This window comes from Carcharhinus amblyrhynchos, chromosome 14, assembly GCF_965287045.1.
Source record: "Carcharhinus amblyrhynchos chromosome 14, sCarAmb.v2.hapA, whole genome shotgun sequence".
Classification (NCBI taxonomy): domain Eukaryota; kingdom Metazoa; phylum Chordata; class Chondrichthyes; order Carcharhiniformes; family Carcharhinidae; genus Carcharhinus; species Carcharhinus amblyrhynchos.
In genome coordinates, this window is record NC_137337.1 from 5,130,136 (window position 1) to 5,154,387 (window position 24,252).

Genomic DNA, 24,252 nt, shown 5'->3' on the forward strand with positions numbered 1-24,252 from the left:
AAGGAAAAAATAATTAAGTATTTAGTTTTTGTTGTACCTCTGTCTCAGATGTTCTAATAGATGTTTAGTATTTGTATAGCTGAGGCAGAGGTTCAGCAAAGACTACATTTAGTTTTTCATAACAGTTTCACTTTCTTCCCCAGCTCCTTGTTATTATATTTAGTTGCCTAGGAATTGGGGTTTGTGTGAGTTTCAGAGAGGGCTGTTGGGGCTTTGGCCTGTTCAGCAGCCCTTTTATGGTGCAGCAAGGCCCTGTGAGATTGATACTAAAACTGGCTCCAATACGGCAACAGAGATCAGGCCATTTTCTGATACGTGTGGAAGCTATTCTGAAATGTGAGCATCAGTTATGGTAAGGGGTGGTGGGTGGGGAGCTGTGGGTGGGTGATGGAGGTATGCATGCACACAATGTGAGCCAAGCATAGAAATTGGACAAACGCCACAGTTGATATCTTGATGTTTCAACAATTCACAAAAGGATGCTGAGCTGAAATACGTAAAACATTTTAACACCCTGGACATCTAATTCCATAAAGGAATCTAATGGAAGTCTCCATTAGCACTTTTAATTAACACTCTACATGATGTCATCCATGGTAATCTTCTGGATGGCACAGTGTTTAGCACTGCTATCTCACAGTGCCAGCGAACTGGGTTTGATTCTACCCTTGGGTGACTGTGTGGAGTTTGCAATTGTCCCCTTGTTTGCGTGAGTTTCCTCCAGGTGTTTGGGTGCAAGTTAGATGGATTTATCATGCTAAGTTGCTGTGTAGTGTCTAAAGATGTGCTGGCAAGTGGGATTAGTGGGGTAAATGCGTAGGGGTTACAGGGATAGGGCAGGGCTGAACTAGGGTCAGATGCTCATCGTAGAGTCAGTATAGACTTAATGGGCCAAATGGCCTCCCTCTGTACTGTAGGGATTCTTTGATTCTTCTTGAATGAGAGAATTGAAATAAGGCATTAAATCAATTTTACATCATGGGACAGGAGGACAGAAATGAAAGCATTTATTAAGTTTATTTTTTACTTTTTCAACATCTTCATCCCTTTTCTCAAAATAAACTAAACTAAACAGAACTTGCCACCTAGCAGCGTTTCAGCATTGTCTGAATTTGTTACCACATGGAGTAGTTGAGGCAAATAGCATGAATATATTCATGAGGTAAGCACGTGAGGGAGAAGGGATTATAGGACGTGTTGATAGACTGAGTGCAATTAAGTAAGTGGAGGTTTGTGACTAGCTTAAGTATCCTGAGAAATTTATTCAGCCTTTTTTCTGTATTACAAATTCTGTGAAAACAAGCAGCTATTTGGTTATTTGAAGCTTTAAAAAAAAGTGACCCATAATTGATACTAATGCCACTTGCCACTTTGCTCATTTTAGTACTGCCGATGCAGCTGCCCCCTCCCCCTGTACATTTGTGCTGCAGGCACAGATATTCCTTCTGACAACAGTACAGTGAATCTCTGCCTCCTCAGAAAACTGCCAATCATTTGAGCATTTAAAAACTCACCAATAACTCAATGTTAGTAACTCGTGTTACACTATTAATAGGTAGAACTTTGGAATCTAATCTTATGCTCATGTTTTCTTACCATAGCCTTCACTTTCAAGTAACTATCTAATCTCCTTAATTATTTTTAAGATCAACCCTCCAAGCTTTTCTAATCCTTATTTATCAAATCACTCTTTGTGACTCTAATCTCTCATGCTTGGTAACATCCTGGTTAATTCATATCATATCTTTTCGATTAGTTTTATATCCTCTCATGGAGTGTCCATATTTGTACTTTGAACTTTATTTAACTAATACAGTAAAGGTCATGAAGAACTTCAGCATTATTACCTTGATTTTGCATGTTTCTGGGTAGGGAACCAGGATTCTTTGTGTTTTTTTAGAAGACAAAAATCATTACTAAGAGCAAGAGTAGGGAATTCAGTCCCTCATGCATGCTCCGCCATTTAATACAATCATGGCTGATTTGATCTCTGTCTCAACTCCACTTACCTGCCTGTTCACCATAGCCCTTCAAACCCTTCTTCATTAAAAATCTGTCCACCCCTTAAGTTTATTCAAAGTTGTGGCATCCACCACACTCTGAATTCCACAGACTCTCAACCCTTCGAGAGAAATAATTTCTCCTTGTCTCTTCTTTTAAATCTGTCACCCCTTATCCTAAAACAATGATCTCTATTTCAGGATTGCCCTACAAGGGGAAACATCTTCTCCACAATGACTTTGTCAATCCCCCTGATCATCTTGTACACCTCAATTAGATCTCCCCTCATTCTTCTAAACTTCAGGGAGCATAGGTCTAATTCTGTCCAATCCCTCTTCGTAAGTCAAACCCCCTCAGTCACAATCTTCCTGCTGCAGTTGCCCTATGACCAGAAAATCCCATCCGAGATCAGTGGACCGTTGCATGTTCTTGTCCTGCCCATTACATTTCCCGTGGCAGGCGAAACAGGAAAATTCCGCCCTTTATCTCTGGTGTCAATCTAGTGAATCTCCTCTGAACCGCCTCCAATGAAACTACATCCCTCCTCGAGTAAGGACCAAAATTGTACAATATTCTAATTGCAGTCTCCCAAATGTTTTGTACAGTAGCGGCGTTATCCAGTAAAGCCATCACCTTTTAATGGCCTATGTCTGCATGTCAAGGTATCTCTGATCCTTTACTCCATCTAATATTGACAATTTTACAGACCATTTCCTTTACACGTTGCAAAATCCAGCATTTTTCAACTTTCTTTAATTACAATATAGACTTGGGTACTAGTTATGTATACAAAATATGTTGTACTATATTTGTAACTTCCAATTATTCACTTTTTTTATATATTGTTTTATTGTTTAAGAAGTTTATTGGTGTCACAAATAAGCTAACATTAATACTGCAATGAAGTTACTGTGGAAGTCCCCTAATGTGTAGTGTACTTGAGGCACAAAGACGTCATGGCTACAATTCCTTATTGTAAACAGTTCTCTCACCCATTGAATCTCATGTTTGCAAATTGAAGGGAGAGGGCAGAAAAATCATCTGTTTCTCTGAGAAATAAGCAGAGAAACAATGTTGCAGGAAATAATTAGGGAAATGTAATTGGACTGCCAGAGTTCTGCTGAGGTCTTTGTGCAGTGATGCTTGTAGTGTTTGCAGAAAAGGCTGTGTTACTTTTGACAGTGAATGCAATGAGCAACCACAAAAGACTTGCATTTGTCAGTTCAGACAGGTTTGTGGTTTTCACTGAAATACATGCCCACTTTGACAACAGAAGATTTCAAATTGAACCCAATAAAAACACAATGCAACTTATTTAATCACTATAATCTAGTAAGCCCTGGTTTACACAGAATTGTAGAACTGTTGTACGTTCTTGAAAGGAAATTGACTAACAGCTGTTAGAAACGTTTGGATGCTTATAATGCCTCCACTGTCATAAAATATCTGAAAAAAACTTCTTGGGAGCATTATCAAACATTACTGCAGGCCGTGCAGAATTCTCCAACCCACAGAGGTTTACGTACTCCCACATGAAGTATATTTAAGACTGAGATCAATATCTTGGAATCCAGGCAAATCAATGGATATGGAAGTCGGTCAGGAAAATGGAGTTGAACTTGAAGACCAACTATGATATTAAAGTTTATTTATTAGTCACAAGTAGGCTCTCATTAGTACTGCACTGAAGTTACTGTGAAAATTCCCGAGTCGTTGGGTACACTGAGGGAGGATCTAGTAAGCCCAGTGCACCTAACCAGCACGTCTTTCGGACTGGAAGGAAATGGGAGCACCTGGAGGAAACCCACGCAGACATGGGGGAACGTGCCAACTCCGCACGCACAGTGACCCAAGCTGAGAATCAAACCTGCACCCCTGACGCTGTGAGGTGGCGGTGCTAACCATTGTGAATGGCAGAGCAAACTCAGGGGCCGTATAGCCCATACCTGCACCAAATTCCTGTGTTGTTGGTAGATATGGCCAAGAGATTGGTTGGAGGGGGTTTGTGATTTACTGCTCAGAGAAGAAAAAGGAGGAAATTACAGAGATTAAGGCATTGGCAGCTAAAGAAACTGCTGCCATTAGTAGAGCAATTTGAATTGGGAATGCACAACAGGCCAGAATTAAAGGAGTGCAGATATCTTTATTGTGGGGCTGAGAAGATTATGGAGACAGGAAATGAGAAGGTTAGAGAGGGTTTTGAAAACAAGGATAAGAATTTTCATGTCAAGATGTTGTCGTTTAACTGGGAGCCAAAGCAGGTCAGCAACACAGGATTGATGGATGAATGGGACTTTGCTGCTTGTATTCAAATTCAAAAGAGTTTTGGATCACTTCAAGCTTACAGACAGTAGAATGTGAGAGACTGGCCAGGGGTGCATTGGAAAAGGCAGAATGAGGGTTTCAGCAGCAAGTGAACTGAGAGTAGGGTGGAGTTGGGCACTGTTACAGGGCAGTTTCAGTGATGGTTTTAATGTGCAGAATCTCAGCTCAGGGTCAAATGTATCAAGTTTGTGAACTGTTTGGTTTAGCCTGGGTTGCAAGCAGAGAGTTAGAGTCATTAACTTGGGAATGGAATTTGTGGAGGGGACCACAGCTAATAACTTTGTCCTTATTGGTATTCAGCTGAAAGAAATTCAATACGGAATATCAGACAAGCAGTTTGTTACTGTAACGAAAACAGAATCATGGAATACAGAAAATTAGCTTGACACTTTCAATTGCATGATTACGCACAAAGCAGTGAGGAAAGCCAAAGTCAACACATATTCCTGAAACTAAATAGCAAAAAAACTAGGAATGTTTGCTTGTGCTGTTTGTATTCTGTTTAGTTGTGTGTGCTAGTTCACAGCTTGGTTTGATTATGAAACTTATAGCTGTTGATGTACTTTCTTTTAGGATATCCTCCTCATCAATCTCATCATTGAACATATGATTTGTGATCCTGATCCTGAGCTAGGCGGCGCAGTCCAACTTATGGGACTACTCCGCACTTTAGTTGATCCCGAGAACATGTTGGCCACAGCCAATGTAAGTATATATTTTCAAAAGCTGCATTCAATGTTCCAGTTATCCGGGTGTTTACTAATGTCCATTTGTTGCTGTGTGCCTGTTTCTTTGAGTCCAGTGGTGTTGATCCTTTTGCTCAGTCCTGAACTCTGCTTCCTTCACTGCATTTTTCCTTTACCAATGTTGCTTGCTTAGACCTTCAAAACATTGGTGGCTACCTCCACCTCTGCCACATAACCGCAGTCCATAATTTCCTTGACCCCAGACTTCACTGATGCTCTCATTCCCATCCTTCCCACTTCCTAGCCATGAGCTGAGACATCTGGAATACCCTGTGCTTTCTACTCATGCACACATCTGTATAGTCTGTATCTTAATTACCTACCTTTTCTTGAACAATCCACTCGTTCCCACGTAAAGGAAGGACTTGCATTCATATGGTACCTTTCACAACCACTGTGCATCTCAAAGCACTCTACACTCAATGAAATACTCCTGATGTGCAGCCATTTTGTGCGCAGCAAGCTCCCATAAGCAGCAAAATGATAATGACCAGATATCTCTTTTTTGGATTGTCAATTAAGGAATACATATTGACCAGGACACCAGTGAGATTTCCCCTGCTGTTCTTCAAAATACTCCATCTTTTATGTGTACATGAGAAGGCAGACAGAATCTCAATTTAATGTCTCAAAAGAAAGATAACACCTCTTAAGGAGAAGCAGTCTCTCAATGCTAAGATGCTGTGTCAGCTGGATTGTTATGTTCAAGTCCTGTAGTAGGACTTGAACCCACAACCTTTTAACTTTTGACATGAGACTACTACCACGGAGCCTAGACTGGCAAAGCAAAGATCCCTAAAGGAAAGGTACTCTGTTGATCAAAACTTAGCAGTGGCATATTTTTAGCAACCTGTGGAAGTTAAATGAGATTATTTTGCTTGTCTCAAACAGTTCCTTTGAGGCATCAAGTCAGAGAGAGTGAGACGTTAAGACCGATTTTGTTTCAGGTATATGTGTCTTGGGATTAGTGCAGAATACACCAGTGGTTCTCCATAGAGTTGTTCAGCTGTTACCCAGACTATTGAGTCTACTCATTGATGCCTTAATTTGTTCATTCATTAAAGTTACAATACCTCATTTTGTGTCTGCTAACCTGCTTAAATTGTTTTCTTCATGTTGAAAGTTATCTGTACTTCACCCAGTGGACTTGGATATTCCTAACTGGCTATATTTCAAAGTAACTTCCCCCAGTGCAAGCACTTTAATGCACATCATCTAACTTAAATTCCAAGCACAGTGATTCTCCCCAGAATGTGACTAATTGTGAGAAAAATACACACTCCAGAATTTTCTGTTGGTAATCCAAGGGAGGGAACAGAGAGATACGGTCCGAGTAAGGGCAGAAGTTATTTTTAGTTTAGTTAGGGCATCATGATTGGCTTGGAGAGCTGCAGGACCTGTTCCTGTGCTGTACTTTTCTTTGTTCTTTGATCTCTTGCTGCAAGATGATCATGAACAGCAGCATATTTCAACTTTCCATCACTCTGATACTGCAATAGGAGGAAAAGCAAAATGGGGCTCAATAATGAAAGCATAGAAAGCTAGCATTATGTATGAAAGTACTTTATATAGTGTTAGACCAGTATCTAAGGCTTCAACTGATCCATGAAACAAACTTGAGGCACTGAATAGCAGACTGTTTCTATGAAACTAATTATTGACAAGATAATTGATCTCTTTTCTCTCACTCTTTTGTTTCTTTCTCACATGCTCTCTGTTACTGCTTTTGTTTTAAGTATATAATAAAGCTTCTGGTCCTGCTGTGAGTGTTTTTACATTCTCTACTGTAGTAATCTTTCCTGTCCTTCAGTCCGAAGTTGCACTTAACACCATGTTTATGAAAAGGTCTAAAACTAAACATGCATCTAACTCAAATTCTACATGCAGTGATTTCCCCTAGATGCTAACTTTGAATCTGTGACAGTCCAAAAAGGTGAGGCAAAACACAGTTGGAAAATCCACCTGGCTTAAATCCTCCAACCCACACACCACTCTGACTTAGAAATGCTGCTTCTTCATCATCAACCAGTCAAGATCCCCCTCTACCTATCAGCATTGTGAAAGCACGTTCACTACAGACTGCAGCATTCCAAGAAGATGATTCACCACAACTTCTCAAGGGCAGTTCGGAATGAGCAATATATGCTGGCCTTGCCACCACATCCCAATCTTATGAATCAAGAAAAAACAAATATTGCAGGACATTTTATCATATCCTTGAACTGAGCCCATATTCCTGTGCTCCTTGCTGCTTCAGAAATGTTTTTCTATTTTGAGTGATTCAGCTGAATTCTTCTCAGCCAGTTCCATGGGATTGAGGATGACTTGCTGTACTCCATTTTGATGGCTCTAAAATAAATGATACATCCAATTTGTAATTTACAGACTGCTACATACAAGGCATGTGGTGCTTGGAGGATTGAGTGAATGAGTTGTTGGAAGGTTATTGCGCTGCCTACAGTGCCTTGGCTTCACCCTGCATTTTTCCAATGAAGCCTCTTGATGTGTTTGGTACCTTTCTGAATGAACCTTCCTCACTTTGCTCTGTCATAAGCCAGGAATTCATATGAGTTGGCAGGGATTTTGACCTCTTCAGGGATGTTTTGAGAACATTCCTAATGTGTTTCTGTTATATATTTAATTGGTTGCATGATTGCTTTAAGAAGCTGCATGACTTGATCATGAGATCATTCGGGTGTTTTACAGGCTGCTGTTCAGTTTCATTTTCTGTTCTGTACAGAGAACATCTCTTTCAATGAACCTGTTGTATGTTACTTAGAATCTATGTGCGCAACCACATCTTTCTCTTTCTATTGAAAATCCACAGCCCCTAATATAGTTAGGACATTACAAAAAGAAAATTGGCAATGAGTCGGGATTTATTTCATCAAGAACATCGAGAAAAGATCCTAAATAGAAAAGGGGAGCACTCAGAAGACAGTAAACAAAAAATTGCTAAGCAGTCTTGAGTCACTAACATCTGCAAGAGAAGTGCTGCGTCAGTTAGGATCCATTGGTCCTTTCAATGAAGAAAATGAATCTTAGAGTTGCCATGCAGAGCATTTTCAGCACTGTACAATTTTATTTACTTGTACAATGATTTGCTCAAAGAACAAAGAAAATTACAGCACGGGAACAGGCCCTTTGGCCCTCCAAGCCTGCACCGACCATGCTGCCCGACTTAACTAAAATCTTCTACCCAACATAAGAACATAAGAAATAGGAGCAGGAGTAGGCCATCTAGCCCTTCGAGCCTACCCCGCCATTCAATAAGATCATGGCTGATCTGAAGTAGATCAGTTCCACTTTCCCGCTTTCTCCCCATAACCCTTAATTCCCTTGTCTGTCAAAAACCTATCTACCTGTGACTTAAATATATTTAGCAAAGTAGCCTCCACCAACGGGCAGAGAATTCCAGAGATTCACCACCCTTTGAGTGAAGAAGTTCCTCCTCAACTCCGTTCTAAACTGCTCCCCCCTTATCTTGAGGCTGTGCCCTCTAGTCCTGCTATCCTTTCTAAGCGGGAAGAATCTCTCTACCTCTACCCTGTCCATCCCTTTCATTATCTTATACGTCTCTATAAGATCCCCCCTCATCCTTCTAAACTCCAACGAGTACAGACCCAGTCTATTTAGTCTCTCTTCATAGTCCAACCCTCTCATCTCCGGTATCAGCCTAGTGAACCTCCTCTGCACTCCCTCCAAAGCCAAAATATCCTTGCGCAAGTGCAGCGACCAAAACTGCACACAGTACTCCAGCTGCGGCCTCACCAGTGCCCTGTACAGTTGCAGCAAGACCTCCCTACTTTTATATTCTATCCCCCTCGCTATAAAGGCCAGCATTCCATTCGCCTTCTTGATCACCTGCTGCACCTGCAGGCTGGGTTTTAGCAAATCATGCACAAGGACCCCAGGTCCCTCTGCACTGTAGCATGCTGCAGCTTTTCGCCCTTTAAATAGTAATCCCTCCTACTATTATTTCTGCCAAAGTGGACAACCTCACACTTGCTAACATTATACTCCATCTGCCAAGTCCTCGCTCACTCGCTCAGCCTATCCAGATCCCTCTGGATACCCAAAGCTCGTACCAGCTCTTCTCAGTGCAATAGGAAGTAAAACCAAATTGTTCAGAACTTGGTTCATCTCGCAAAGCTAGGAATCAAAATTTGTGGTGGCTTGACAAAGATCCGGGGAAGAACTTAACTCTCCAAAGCCACAGATCATTGCAGAAATGTTCAGATTCCACCAAAGGATTTAAGTGGAAAGCGAAGGTATTGCTCAGTTTGTGACAATCTTAAGAAGGTTGGCACAACACTGTGAGTTTGGTGAGTCATGAGAAGATGCTCTTCAAGATCGTCTAGTTTGTAGTCTCCAAAATGAAGCTATCCAACGAAGATTACTTACTGAACACGCATTAATTTTAAAGACAGCAGTAGCATCTTCTGTGTCGATGGAACTGACCTCTAAAGAGGCTGCACAGTTTGGTACAGGAATGAAGATCCACAAATTGCGAACTGCCCATAAGAATTCAAAACAGCAACAAGCCTGTCACTGATGTTCTAAAATGGGCCATTCAGTAGGTGAATAATGGAGCAACAATAGTCAGTGCAAGAATTGTGGCAAAATGGGTCTCATTGCAAAGGCTTGTTGGCTAGTCAAACTTCCCCTCAGAAGAATATTCAGAAGAAGAAGAATGTGGTACATTCGAGAAGAAGAACCAAGTTGCATTCTAGATTCTACAAAAATAATTTGAGTTGTTTGATTTTATTTATTATTGTCACATGTATTAGTGTACAATGAAAAGTATTCTTTCTTACGCACTATACAGACAAAGCATACCATTCATTGGGAAGGAAAGGAGAGAGTGCAGAATGTAATGTTACAGTCATAGCTAGGGTGCAGAGAAAGATCAATTTATTGTGACATAAGTCTATTCAAAAGTCTGATGGCAGTAGCTGTTTTTGAGTCAGTTGGTATGTGATCTCAGACTTTTGTTTCTTTTTTCCAATGGAAGAAGGTAGAAGTGTGTCCGGGGTACATGGAATCCTGGATTATGCTGGCTGCTTTTCTGCGGCAGCCAGAAGTGTAGACGTAGTCAGTGGATGGGAGGCTGGTTTGAGTGATGGACTGGGTTTCATTCATGATCTCCTCTTTGTAGTCTACATAAATGACTTGGAAGAGGGCGTAGGTGGTGTGATCAGCAAGTTTGCTGATGACACCAAGATGGCAGGGTTGGCGGGTACGGAACTGGATTGTCAGGTGATACAACAGGATATAGATAGGTTGGTGCAGTGGGCAGATAGGTGGCAGATGGCATTTAATCCTGACAAATGCGAGGTGATGCATTTTGGACGGAATAATGCAGAGAGGAGCTATGTGATAAAAGGTAGGCCGATTAGGAGTATAGACATACAGAGGGACCTGGGAGTGCAGGTTCACAAATCCATGAAGGTTGCGTCACAAGTGGAGAAGGTTGTTAGGAAGGCTTATGGGATGTTAGCCTTTATAGGAAGGGGCATAGAGTATAAAAGCTGCCGTCTAATGCTTCAGTTGTACAGAATGTCGGTTAGACCGCATTTGGAGTACTGCGTCCAGTTCTGGTCACCTTACTACCGGAAGGACGTGGAGTCTCTGGAAAGGGTGCAGAGGAGGTTTACCAGGATGTTGCCTGGCATGGGGGGACTGGGTTACGAGGAGAGATTGAAGAAACTGGGGCTATTCTCCTTGGAAAGACAGAGATTGAGAGGGGACATGATAGAAGTATATAAGATACTGAAGGGAATAGATAGAGTTAATAGTGAGAGACTGCTCCCTAGACTGGGTACGAACACGAGAGGTCATCATTTAAGGGTGAGGGGGAAGAGGTATAATTTGGAGGTGAGAAGAAGGTTCTTTACGCAGAGAGTTGTGGGGGTCTGGAACGCGCTACCGAGTAGGGTGGTGGAGGCAGGAACGTTGGACTCGTTTAAGATGCAGTTAGATAGGCACATGAGTGAAACGAGAATGGAGGGATATGGTAGGGGCTATTAAATAGGGTTAAACCTCGGGAGACACCGGAAGGGCAGGCTGTATGATTAATATTTTTGTCTTTATTCCACGGGTGGAGGTCCACCTCGTGTCAAGCGAGGGGCATGCACACGGCGGGTCGTGCGTGGGCTGCTCTTGGAAGTCCAGGAGTGGCCTAGTACTTCATGTCGGTGCGTGTGCTTGATCCTGGACCGGTAGACGGGCGCCGCAACAGCTCGGTGACTAGCACTGCTGGCTGTGCAGACACATGGATTTGGGCCTGTGTCTGTGGGAGTTTGCGCATTCTCCCTGTGGTTGCGTGGGTTTCCTCCGGGTGCTCCGGTTTCCTCCCACACCCCAAAGGTGTGTTCTTAGGCTAATCGGTTTTTACCAAATTGACACTATTTCTTCCCTGAATCTGACTGAGTAGGCTTCCATTCGTAGACATGCAGGGTAGAATAGGTGTAGGGTGATGCGGCGGCGCGGGCTCGTTGGGCCGAAGGGCCTGTTTCCCGTGCTGGGTTGTTCTTTGTTCTTTGTATGATCGTTTGTAGTTTCAACATGGGAATTAGCAACATGAGAAAAAAGAATGAGGACTGTGAAGAAGAGAATGTCGAGAAATATGGTGAAAAGCTTGAACTGAATGTCTTATCCATACAGGATAAAGCACATAGATTCTGGGTGATTCTGAAGTTAAGTGGACAGTCTATTAGGATGGAAGTTGATACTGGTGCTGCTGTATCTTTTAATTCCTGAAACTGTATACAACAAAAGCTGAATCATCTTCCTTTAAACGAGCTGATGTGATTTTAAAGAGATAAAAGGTAGAGATTGTGCAAATAAAAGGTTACGTCATAGTCAACGTGGAGTTGAGTGGACAGAATTGCATATCCATGTGGTTTGCGGTAATTTTCCAGCTCTATTTGGGATATTGTGATTGGAGAAGATGAAGCTTAACTGGAGTGCTGGCAACAGATTGGACAATACTAAAACAGACCTGCAGCACCTTCTGGATAAACACAAGAGTGTATTCAAGGAGACACTTGGCTCAATGAAGAGAGTTCAAGTGAAACTCGAGATAAAACCTAATACTCAACCAAAGATTCTCAAGGCAAGAACAGTGCTATTTGCAATTCGTGTCAAGGTCCAAGTAGGATTAGTACGACTTGTTAACACTGACGTGTTAGAGACAGTTATAATGAGTGACTGGGTACCTTAACTGTATTTGTCGTGAAACCAGATGATTCGGTTTGTAATAGTGGTGACTTTTAAACAACCATAAATCCAGAAAAAGATCCCTTGATGCGGTAGGTGATGGATATGGTATTGAAAGGAATGATAGCTAGAAAACATTGTACACATCCTAATTTGAAGCCATTTGTGTCAAGAAAGTTTGAATTGACTGTCCAAGGTAGGTGTCTGTTGTAGGAAATCTGAGTGATCATTCCTCCTAGTCTGCATGGGAGAATTCTTGAACAACCATATGAAGAACATCCTGGTATAGTCCAAATGAAGGAATTAGCATGTAGTTATTGTTGGTGGCCAGGCTGGATACTCAGATTGAAGAAAAAGTTGGACGGTGTTCATCCTCTCCACAAATAAGAAATACACCACCGCTGTCTCCTTTACACCTTGGGAGTGGCCTAAGATGCCATGGCGACAATTGTATGTAGATTTTGCTGGTTTGTTTAAGGATTGCATGTTCTTAGTCATAATTGATGAACATGCAAAGTGACCAGAAGTTATCATGAGATCTACTGCAACTGAACAAACCATTGAAACACTTGATGAATTTTTTGCAAGATTTTGGAAACTGGCACAGACTATTAGAGATAACGGTTCACAGATTACCTCGCAAGAGTTTGAGTATTATCTCAAAGTGAATGGTATTCAGCAAATAAAATCAGTAATTTATCATTCATCAACCAATGGTTTTGCAGAAGATTTGTATAATCCTTGAACCACTCATTAAAAGCTTCAAGAGAGCAAGATTCGTCATCATGTAAATGACTTTTTGGCATCTTATAGAAACACTGCTCATGTGACCATCCAAAGTTTACCTGCATTATTATTTTTAAAGAGGAGGTTGAGAACTACGTTTGATTTGTTTTTACCTGCAGAAACTTCAGAGATAGTCAAGTGTCAACAACAATCTCAAGTTGCGAGATGAGAAGTGAGGGCAAAATTGCTCATTTCAACAAGGAGATCGAGCGTTAGTGTGTAATTATGCAACAAATGAGAAATGGGTATCCGTCATATCTGGTGATTGGCAGCTGTCAGTATTGAGTGCTGAGGCAGTTGCAGCAATGCTGTCATCGTGGAGGATGTTGGTGTAGCGTGCCGAGAAGTCCATTGTGACGAGGAGTGTTCCTGGTTCGACTGCATCATGGGTGCTGAGTTTGTTTAAGAAGTCTGTATTGTTACAACAGAACCCATCCTTGTGTGATGGGTTCCAAGATGACGTAGCCAAAGAGGTTCTCACACAGGGTCCCATTGCCTGATACAATGGGATGACCCGGTGTGATGACCTTGTGTATCTTCGGGAAGCAGTACAGATCACCATCGTGGGGAGTACGTGGGATGAGAGCATGGAGGGTGCTCTGAAGGTCTGGATGAAAGGCCTTGATCAGTCTGTTGAGTTGGCGGGTGTGTTTTTTGGTTAGATCTGCAGGTGGCTGTTGTTTCTGGTTGTTCCATTGTCAGTACACTTTGCAGTAATCCATTCTGTTCAGTATGACAGTGGCCCCTTTTTGTCTGCTGGTTTGATGACAATGTTGTGGTTGGTCTTGAGAATGCGAATGGCATTGAATTGTGCTTGGGTGACGTTCGGGGCTGTCTTGTGAGTACGGCTGTTGAATCTGGCATTGATGCATCTCCTGATGGCTTGGGCACACATGTTCAGTTGAGGCCAGCAGCCTTCCGTATGGATCCAATTTGACTTTTTCCTCTTCACTTGTTGCACTGGGGATCTCTCTGCTGGCTGTTCCCACATTGGGGATCTCTCTGCTGGCTGTTCCCACATTGGAGATCTCTACTGGCTCCTGAAAATGCACAAGGCCATCACGTCCCATCGTATCAAGCAATGGGACCCTGTATGAGAACCTCTCCAGCTACGTCGAGAGCATTCTGAAACCCACTGTACAAGGAACCCCCAGCTTCTGTCGTGACACTATGTACTACTTGTAGAAACTCAGCAATCATGAAGCAGTCAAACCAGGAACACTCCTCGTCACAATGGACGTCTCGGCACTCTATACCAGCATCCCTTCTGTGTTGTATGTCATTGGCAAGCTTGGAAGTATAGATTTCTAGTGTATAACGTAAGTTACAATAAATATGAATATTTATTCCCCGGCACAGATGATTGTTGGACATTGAGACATTTCCATCTAATTTGAATATGTGCCTATTTCTCCCTACCCTCTGCCTTTTATCATTTAACCAATCTCCTACCCAGGTCAATATTTGAATTCCATGAGCTTTTACTTTACATACAGATTCTTCAAAGTGGATCCTTATCAGGAGTTCCTGGAAGTCAAAACCATGGACGTTTTCCTGTCTGTGATCTTACTTCCTCAGATATTCACTTAGGTTTATTAAACCAGACCTACTCTTCTCAAATCTGTCACCAAGCTTTGTTATTTCATGAAACCATAGAATGCTGCAACACAGAAGGCAGCCATTTAGCCCTTTGTACACGTGCTTGATCTTTGAAAGAGCTTGCAGAACATAGAGTATCTTTGTTGGAAATTGAACTTGGTGTCCTTTATTCACTGTTCCAAGTTATCCCTTCACTGTGAAAGTTTTGGTTTTGCAAAGTATTCTCTGACTGAATCATAAAGTCTTGTTAGCTCTAATAGTTGAAATCATTTTGCTTTGTTACAGATAGATTTGAGGATTGACTCTATTAAGTTCTGTGTCATGGTCAGAATGAGTTGTTTGGTACTAAATTACTGCAAATGACACTCAGCTGGCATTAGGTCACAGAAACTACCACTTAACTCTCCAGATTGACATGCTTTCCCATACGGCTTCCTACCCTGGATGGTTGTTTCTGAGTGGCGAGTAGCCAAGTGCTGGGGTGAAATAGGCTAAACAATGCTATTTACTAGTCGTAACCCTACATGCATGTTCAGAATGGTACTTCCTTAAAAATTGAACAACATTGAATAACAACACCTGGCAGCACGGTGGCACACTGGGCAGCACAGTGACAAGCACTGTTGCCTCACATCGCCAGGACCCAGGTTCGATTCTTGGCTTGGGTCACTGTGTGAATTTTGTACATTCTCCCCATGTCTGCGTGGGTTTTCTCCGGGTGCTCCAGTTTCCTCCCACAATCCAAAGGTGTGCAGGTTAGGTGGATTGGCCATGTTAAATTGCTCCTGAGTGTCAGGGGGATTAACTAGGGTAAATGCATGGGATTATGGAGATAGCGCCTGGGTGGGATTGTGATTGGTGCAGATTCAATGGCCCGAATGGCCTCCTTCTGCACTGTAGGATTCTATGATGATGTTTATGATTTAACCAAACTCTAATCTCTTCCTTCAGACTTCAGGAAGATGTGCATGTATAATGTAGCCTTTGTAAATTTGCTAGTGCTATGATCCAAATCCCTCGACAGTTCCCTTTGTTGGATAGCTGAAGGACATAAATAGCAGATGTGAATATTTCTGACTGGCTTGAACAGAATTTTGAATCCATGCCAATGTTTTATGGACATGTCCTACCCTTCACAAATTCTTCCTGGCTCTCAAGTCAGTTGCCAAGCTATGAAATCATAGACTGCTGCAACACAGAAGGGAACCATAAACATAAGTGATCATCCTGCTATTTATTAAAGATCACAGTTATGCGGTTTTTGACCACCTGTTGACAGAGTAACAGAATTACATCTACTTTGACCAAACCGCAAGAAACTACAAAATGTTGCAAACGTAGCCCAGTCCATCACGCAAACCAACCTTCCATCCATTGACTCCATCTACACTTTCCACTGCCTCAGAAAAGCAGCCAGCATAATCAAGGACCCCACGCATCCCTGACATAATCTCTTTTTCCATTGGAAAAAAAATAGAAAAGTCAGGTTATGTGCCAACCAACTCGAATCACTTCGTCTCTGCTGTCATTAGACTTTTGAATGGGCTTACCATATATTAAGCTGATCTTTCCATACACCCTAGCTGTAACTGTAGCACTGTATTCTGCACCGTCTGCTTCCCTTCTCTATGAACGGTATGCTTTGTCTGTATAGTGCGCAAGAAACAATACTTTTCACTGTATCCCAATACTTGTGACAATAATAAATCAAATCAAAGTATAGAACCAATCTGGAGTTAGATCTGGAGCAGACGTGTGAATCTCTGTCACAGCATGGGGTAATCAAACTCCCTCCACTAAGTCTCAGAAAAATTCCTTATTCTCAACTCAAGAGACATCAAGGTGAAACTTTTTGCAATCCCTCTGGCTATTTTAAATGATCTTGGGAATTTAATGATGGATTAAGGGCAGTTATCTGGTTTGTGCATTCAGCCCAAGTCAAATTGGATTGAGAGGTCAACAAAACGAAGGAGATTGTCATCGATTTCAGGAAACATAAAGGAGAACATGCTTCTGTCTACATCCACAGGAACGAAGTAGAAAGGGTCAAGAGCTTCCAGTTTTTAGGTGTCCCGATCACAAACAAAACTCATCCTGGTCCCCCCATGCCAACACTATAGTTAAGGAAGCCCACCAATGCCTCTACTTCCTCAGAAGACTAAGGAAATTTGGCATGTCAGCTATGACTCTCCAACTTTTACAGATGCACCATGGAAAGCATTCTTTCTGGTTGTATCACAGCTTGCTATGGCTCCTGATGTGCTCAAGATCGCAAGGAACTACAGAAGGTCATGAGTGTAGCCCAATCCATCACGCAAACCAGCCTCCCATCCATTGACTCTGTCTACACTTCCTGCTGCTTCGGCAAAGCAGCCAGCATAATCAAGGACCCTGGACATTCTCCCTTCCACCTTCTTCTGTCAGGGAAAAAGGTACAAAAGTCTGAGGTCACATACCAGCCGACTGAAGAACAGCTTCTTCCCTTCTGAGTTTTGAATGGACTTACCTTGCATTAAGTTGATCGTTCTCTACACTGTAGCAATGACTGTAACACAACATTTTGCACTCTCTCGTTTCTTTCTCTATGAATGGTATGTTTTGTCTGTATAGTGTGCAGGAAACAATACTTTTCACTGTATGTTTATACATGTGACAATAATGAATCAAATCAAAGTCTAAACTCAGCTACTCCCAAAATAAAGAGCCAAAATCTAGCTCAATAAAATAATTTTAGTACATGTAACCAACAAGGTAGCACAGTGATGAGCACTGCTGCTTCACAGCACCTGGAACCCGGGTTTGATTCATAGCTTGGGTCACTGTATGGAGTTTGCACGTTCACCCCATGTCTGCGTAGGTTTCCTCCAAGTGCTCCAGTTTCCTCCCACATTCTGAAAGACGCGCTGGTTAAGTGCATTGACCCGAACAGGTGCTGGACTGAGGTGATTAGAGGAATTTCACAGTAACTTAATTGCAGTGTTAATGTAAGCCTTACTTGTGACTAATAAATAAACTCTCAACTCTTTGCTGAAGCTGTGAACGAATGTGTATCCCTTTGCTGACAAAGCATAGTATAAATAGAGAAGGAAAGGAGAGAGTGCAGAATGTAGTGCTACAGTCATAGCTAGAGTGTAGCGAAAGATCAACGAAAGTCTAATGGCAGCAAGAAAGAAGCTGTTCAGTCGGTTGGTATGTAACCTGAAGACTTCTGTATTTTTTTTTTCCCAATGGGCCCTTCCATTGCCACCACTAGCAGCAACAGACCTGTAATTACCACTATGTCTACATCTGAAATCCCATGTCCGAACACAGTCCAGACTGGAAGAACAAAGTCTACTGTTGTTCTGCCAGACCTTGAAGTATTTTTTAGTAAGTGTAAAAATTACTTCTGACCAGCCTTTTCAATATCAGGTTCTGTTTCTTGGACTGTGATTGCATGTGTAACAAAATAGTAAATAATCATTAAATTGCGGTCCCTGCGGGCTGTTGGATTTGCAAGGAATCTAAATTGAAATGTATTTTTGTGCAGAAAACAGAGAAGACGGAATTTCTGAGTTTCTTTTACAAACACTGCATGCATGTCCTGACTGCCCCCTTGCTGGCGAATACCACTGAGGAGAAGCCCAGCAAAGGTGAGCCATCTCCGTATAATGGTCAGTACCAATCATCATCTTATTTCAGCGTGGCATGCAAATACACTTGTGTCAAAATGTTGAATGGTGATGAAGGGACTTGCTTGGAAACTCAAGTCCCAGCATTACCTGTTCCTGAAATCCAGCAGCACTAGCTGTTAGTTCTTAGGTGGAATGCCTTTGCTTGAGGAAAGGAAACTGAGACTGTAGCCCTTATCGCAAATATGCTGCTTGCCAATGGATCAGAATCACTTTGCAAAAGCTATATAGAATTAAAGAGATTGACTTTTGATGGGGAAAGTCAATGGGATTAAATGACTGGAGTTGGGCAGCATTCTTAAAGTAAATGCTACAGAATAAGGACGGGGGTATATTTTCTTACGCTATCTGTTTAACTTTTGTGCATTTTTATTCCTTATGGAGCAGTTTTAAATTAAATCAAGCTTGATTCAGAGAATGCAGACTCGATGGGCCGAATGGCCTGTTTCTGCACTGTAGGGATTCTGTGATTCTATGTTTTTGAGAAGACATGTTGCTTTTGCCTTGGTCAACATTAAGGACTCCCAAGTTAGATATATGTGCAGACAAAGGCTCTTTTGATTGTATTAACATCCTCCATTGATGTGAATACAAACAAATATTCTATTGGTGTGTTGATTTTATATTTGTATGCAAGTGAAATTGTGTGTTTTGATTCGGAGTCCTGTGAGAACAGTTATTCTATACTTTTGTTGGACTAGAATGTGCAATTTGGTTTTTGTAACCTGATTTTAAGACCATCTCCCTCTGCCTCCCTCCTCCATGTCCTTACTCACAGTTGGGCACATGGGATGCTAATTATAGTCAGATTTCATGCCACTGATTACAGTTAAATGATGTTAAATGTTTAAATGGTATATCAGGTGATGGGTTGTTGTGTTACAAAGGGGACAACCTTGGATTTTGAGGAAAATGATCTGATTGTTTAATATTTTTATGTATGTTTAGAAATTATAATGATTCTAATTGAGCAGAGCTGCTGGTGTCAGAACTTGTAAAAACTTGTCATTGGTTTGAGAACCCTGACAGTAGGCAATGCAGTAGGCAAAACTTTTCTGTTTTGGAAAGTCTTGTTGTTTGCCACTTCATTGGGTTTTAGTCCAGCTACTTATTTTCAGAACCACCTTCCACTCTAATAAATAACCTGTATTCATGCTATTAGTCATTTTAACAATGGCAAATATTTAATTTTTTTATTTGGTTGTGCTTCCTGTCATGGGCCTGAGGTGAAGGACTTCCTCTAGAGACACCCACACAGTCCTGTACCAAAGAAGAAAGATTAACAGTCTCACTCATTAGCCTTAAAAGGCCGTAGGTATGTAAAGGTCTGACATTAGCTGTTTTGCTCAACAGAAACCGGAAATGATCTGTTTCGTCTCGTTTATAGAAAAGTCAATATTGTCGCAATAATAAGAGCATTAAAAATCAGTGGAATCTTATGCATTTGAACATTGGGATGAACAAGTGATAGTTAATATACTAAGCTATTTTTTTAATCATGGGGAACACTGTAGTATCCAACATAAAGCCCATATTATCAAACTTTGATATTGAAGTAGATGTTCTTCATAAGCTTCAAGGGGCAAAAAAACCATAAATATTCTAGCTAGTTAACAAATCCACTGTAAACTCTGCAATCAGAAATCTATGTTCCGAAACATCAGTTGTCCAGAATTCTTTTGAGCAGACCCAAGCAACTCCTGGCTTTTTCAAGAAGGAGTTAGATATAGCTCTTGGGGCGAAAGTAATCAAAGCATATGGGAGGAAGGCGGGGTCAGGCTGTTGAGTTGGATAGCCAGGTGTGATCATAATGAATGGCGGGATTTTCCAACCCCTGCTGCATGTTTACCATCACATTGGCCAGTGGTGGGATCTTCCAGTTCTGCTGATGTCAATGGCACCTTCTGTTACCAGGAAACCCATCACTGGCACTGCGGGAGGGGGATGGGGTCACCATCAGCAGGACCAGAAAATTCTACTGGCGAGAAGGGCTAGAAAATTCAACCCAGTATTTGAGTCAGCAATATTGTTTTTATTACTGCTTTATAATGTTTACCACTATTTTATGCTTTGGATAAATATTTATATCTATGGTGATTTCTGATTCATGCACTTGCGGTTCGACAATGTATCACCATTGTACAATCCAGAAAATTCCAAATTGCAGGAATGACTGGGCCCCAAGCGTTCTGGATCGGAGAGGTTACAGTGTGATTGTGATCCGCTGGCTATAATTTTCAAAGAGTCAATGAAAAGAGATTTTTTTCCTGACCAACTTCATAGAATCGTAGAAACTATACGGTGCAGAAAGAAGTCGTCGAGTCCGCACCAACCACAATTCCTATACAGGCCCTATCCCCGTATCGCTACACATTTACCCGCTAATCCCTCTAACCCTTTGCATCTCAGGACACTAAGGGGCAATTTAGCATGGCCAATCAACCTAACCCACATATCTTTGGACTGTGGGAGGAAACCCATGCAGATACAGGGAGAATGTGCAAACTCCACACAGACAGTGACCCAAGCTGGGAATTGAACCCAGGTCCCTGGAGCTGTGAAGCAGCAGTGCTAACCACTGTGCTTCCGTGCCACCCAATCTTAAATCTTTTTTAGGAGAGGTAATATTCCATATTGGTAAGGGGAGCTATCTGTTAACTTCCAAGTAATAAAAGGGCTGTAATAAACTATTGCACAAAAGATTCTTCACAAACTTAGTTCAGTAGATATCACAGATAAGACCTGGATATGGGTTAGTTACTGGTTGAAGCAAAGAGCAGAGGTGAGTAAAGGGAACTTTGGTCGCATTTGGATCCGTGCTCCCCTTTTTGGAATGCATAAATAACCTGGACTTGCAGTCTCAATGCAAGCTAGTCAGAACTGACAACACATACAGTTTGTACCTGGACTGATTGAAACATGATGTTCAGTGATGACATATGCCAGAAACTGTATGTATTGGAAATTTGAAAAAAGCACTTGTGATAACAAGGGGAAGATTTACAGATACCTGGAGTGCTGGTTAACTTGTCACTGTTTAATCACTGAGATAGGGCAATAAACATTAAAGTGCAGAAGATGCAACACCTGCCTTTTACTTTCTTCTTTCATGGTACAGGACCTAAAAGCACTTTCTAATTGAAACATTTAAATGTGCTTCTTTCAATGTAACTTGTTATATTCGCTGCTAATGATGCAGTCTCCTCTACATTGGAGGAAACCAAATGCAGGATGGGTGACTGATTTGCAGAGTATCTCTGGTGAGCCTGCAGGCATGATGCCAAACTTCCAGTCACCTGTCATTTTAATTCTCTATCCCATTCCCACTCAAAGTATGACATCACAGGAAAGCAGGTAAGTGATTGCTTAGTGAGTATTTTTCTTTTTCTCTCTTCCTAAACTAGGACACTTAAAGAGCCAAAGTTTTTAAAAAACGTTTGGGATAAATATAACAGGAGGTGAACTAATAATAAGATCCAGAGATTTTAATTAAGATTAATAGCTAAATAGAATCATATCTTGATTCTAAAAGGAGGAGTAGAATTTTTTCGATCATGGATGAGCAACTGAGCCCTGTACTTGCAATTCCTGCATCATTAACACTTTAAAGGTTATTTATTATTGCCACAAGTAGGCTTACATTAACACTGCAGTGAAGTTACTGTGAAAATCCCCTAGTTGCCACACTCCGATGCCTGTTTGGGTATTGAGGGAGAATTTAGCATGGTCAGTGCACCTAAAGTATGCCTTTCGGACTGTGGGAAGAAACCTGAGCACTCAGAAACTCTCATAGACACAGGGAGAACGTGCAGACTCCATACAGTCAGTGACCCAAGCTGGGAATTGAATCTAGGTACTGGCACTGTGAGGCAGCAGTACTAACCACGGTACCGCCCATTTCCGTGGGAATTTCAGGACACTTCATGTGTCTTGAGCGATCACCTGTGTAGGATATGTCTTCACCTGCTTCAGCTCAAGCTTATGGTTTCTAAACTTGCGGGGCAGCTGGAGTTTATATTTTTTGTGTTAACTGATCACCCATTTTGTTGCAGTTCATGGAGTCTTGTGTACAAAATTGCTGCCTCATTTGCCTGTCGAACATTGGACAGTGTATCTCAAAATAATTAATTGTATGAAATATAAAAATAATATTCTTGACTTATCTGTTATTACAAGACATTCGCAGGTGCTGTATCATGATAGAAATTAAATTAAACAAGGTGAGTCAGTTAGTAAAAGCTCAGAAATCTTATGAATTCAAACAGATAGGGGACATTTACTACATGTGATCAAGACATGTAGAGTGCCCTGAAGTTCCCACAGGAGTGATGCACAAATTGCAACCACAGAGGTCAGAAATTACATCTAGCCTGAAATGGTGAAGAGTGACTTGATGTTGGTATAAAGATGTAAGATCGAAAGAAGGGTTAAATAATGAAAGTGATTGCAAAAGAGATCATTGTGTTACCTCACCACGTAACCTCAAAGCTCAAAGTTTACTTATTAGTCACAAGTAAGGCTTACATTAACACTGCAATGAAGTTACTATGAAATTCCCCTGGTCCCCATAGTCCAGCGCCTGTTCTGGTCAACGCACCTAACCAGCATGTCTTTTAGAATGTGGGAGGAAAGCGGAGCACCTGAGGAAACCCATGCAGACACGGGGAGAAACTCCACACAGACAGTGACACAAGCCGGAAGTTGAACCCTAGTCCCAGATGCTGTGAAGCAGCAGTGCTAACCACTGTGCTAGAGTCGCCCACGGAACGGCACAATGATAAATAACCTTAACTCCTTCATTTCAGTATGTTGTTAGCATCTTGTTTCTGTTCAATTATTCTGAAAAATACATTTGAATTCAAGAGCATCTCATGACTTTCAGTGTCCATTGTATGGACAAATGCGGCAGCCACTTTGAACAGAAGATAATCCCACTGACAGCAATCAGATGAATGATCAGTTGGTACTGTTTTTTAGTCCTATTGCTTGAGGGAGGAATATTGGTTAAGACACTGAAAATTCCTTGCACTTCAAAAAGTATCATGAATCTTTATCTTGAACCGCTGGAGCAGGTGACTGCTACCTTAAAGCAGTGGCATGTCTGCTTCAGTGTGCTTCAATCCACAATCTTCTGGTGAGTGAGAGCAAAGCTGACAGACTGAAAAATAGATAATTGTTTCCTTCGTTGAACTTTGTTGAGAAGCTGAGTACTATATGATCATGGTGTATGATTAGTTGAAGCTAATATGAAGAATAACTATGTTATGTATCCGTACCTTGAGTAAACATGTGGTTTTCATTAGAGCACTAAATACAAAGTACATTTTATGCAGTACATAATTATCTTTTTACTGTACCCATATATTTCCTGTAGCTACTTATCAACATATTTTGTGGACTTGTTCTGTTAGAAATATCAATCTATTACATTTATATAGCATCCCCTTGGTATCTTAGACATTCAAAGCATTTTCACATGGAACAGAATTATACTGTGCAGTGACTGTTATGTGGACGTGCGCAACAAAGTCCCACTAGCTACAAAGACATGAATTACCATAAGCTTCAGAGATCTTTTTTCGAACAAGGCCAAGTATGGGAACTTGTTAAGAAAGAAAAATAAATTTGTGACTTACACATTAAGCCACTTGCTGGGTTATAAACACTGAACTCCTGTAGTTTGAAGCTTTGAAAACCAATGATTTCTTTCAATGCATTGCAGTTTGTTGCATTAATATTATTCACTTTTTTTGACTTTGTTACACTAAAGTTCTGCTTTCACACAAAATCAGAATTCAGATCAGATAACTGGTTTATAGCTCATTTCTGTTGGTTGCAATTTTTTTAAGAAAAATATTGTTTGTTGTTTAATAGTACAGAACTTGAGTATTGCTGAGCAAAAC

At 41.3% G+C, this 24,252-nt stretch overlaps 1 protein-coding gene across 3 annotated transcripts in view; it reads left to right on the forward strand.

The window, feature by feature from the left end:
• Positions 1 to 24,252, forward strand: part of LOC145352398 (serine/threonine-protein phosphatase 4 regulatory subunit 3A) — a 111,175-nt gene that overhangs the window by 78,892 nt on the left and 8,031 nt on the right. For 2 of the 3 annotated variants that reach the window (XM_080202192.1, XM_080202190.1), the window contains exons 8-9: positions 4,900 to 5,031; positions 18,208 to 18,331. In XM_080202192.1, coding sequence (XP_080058318.1) covers positions 4,900 to 5,031; positions 18,208 to 18,331 — 256 coding nt within the window. The remainder of the gene's footprint in view (positions 1 to 4,899; positions 5,032 to 18,207; positions 18,332 to 24,252) is intronic. The other variant, XM_080202191.1, reaches the window with a different exon arrangement.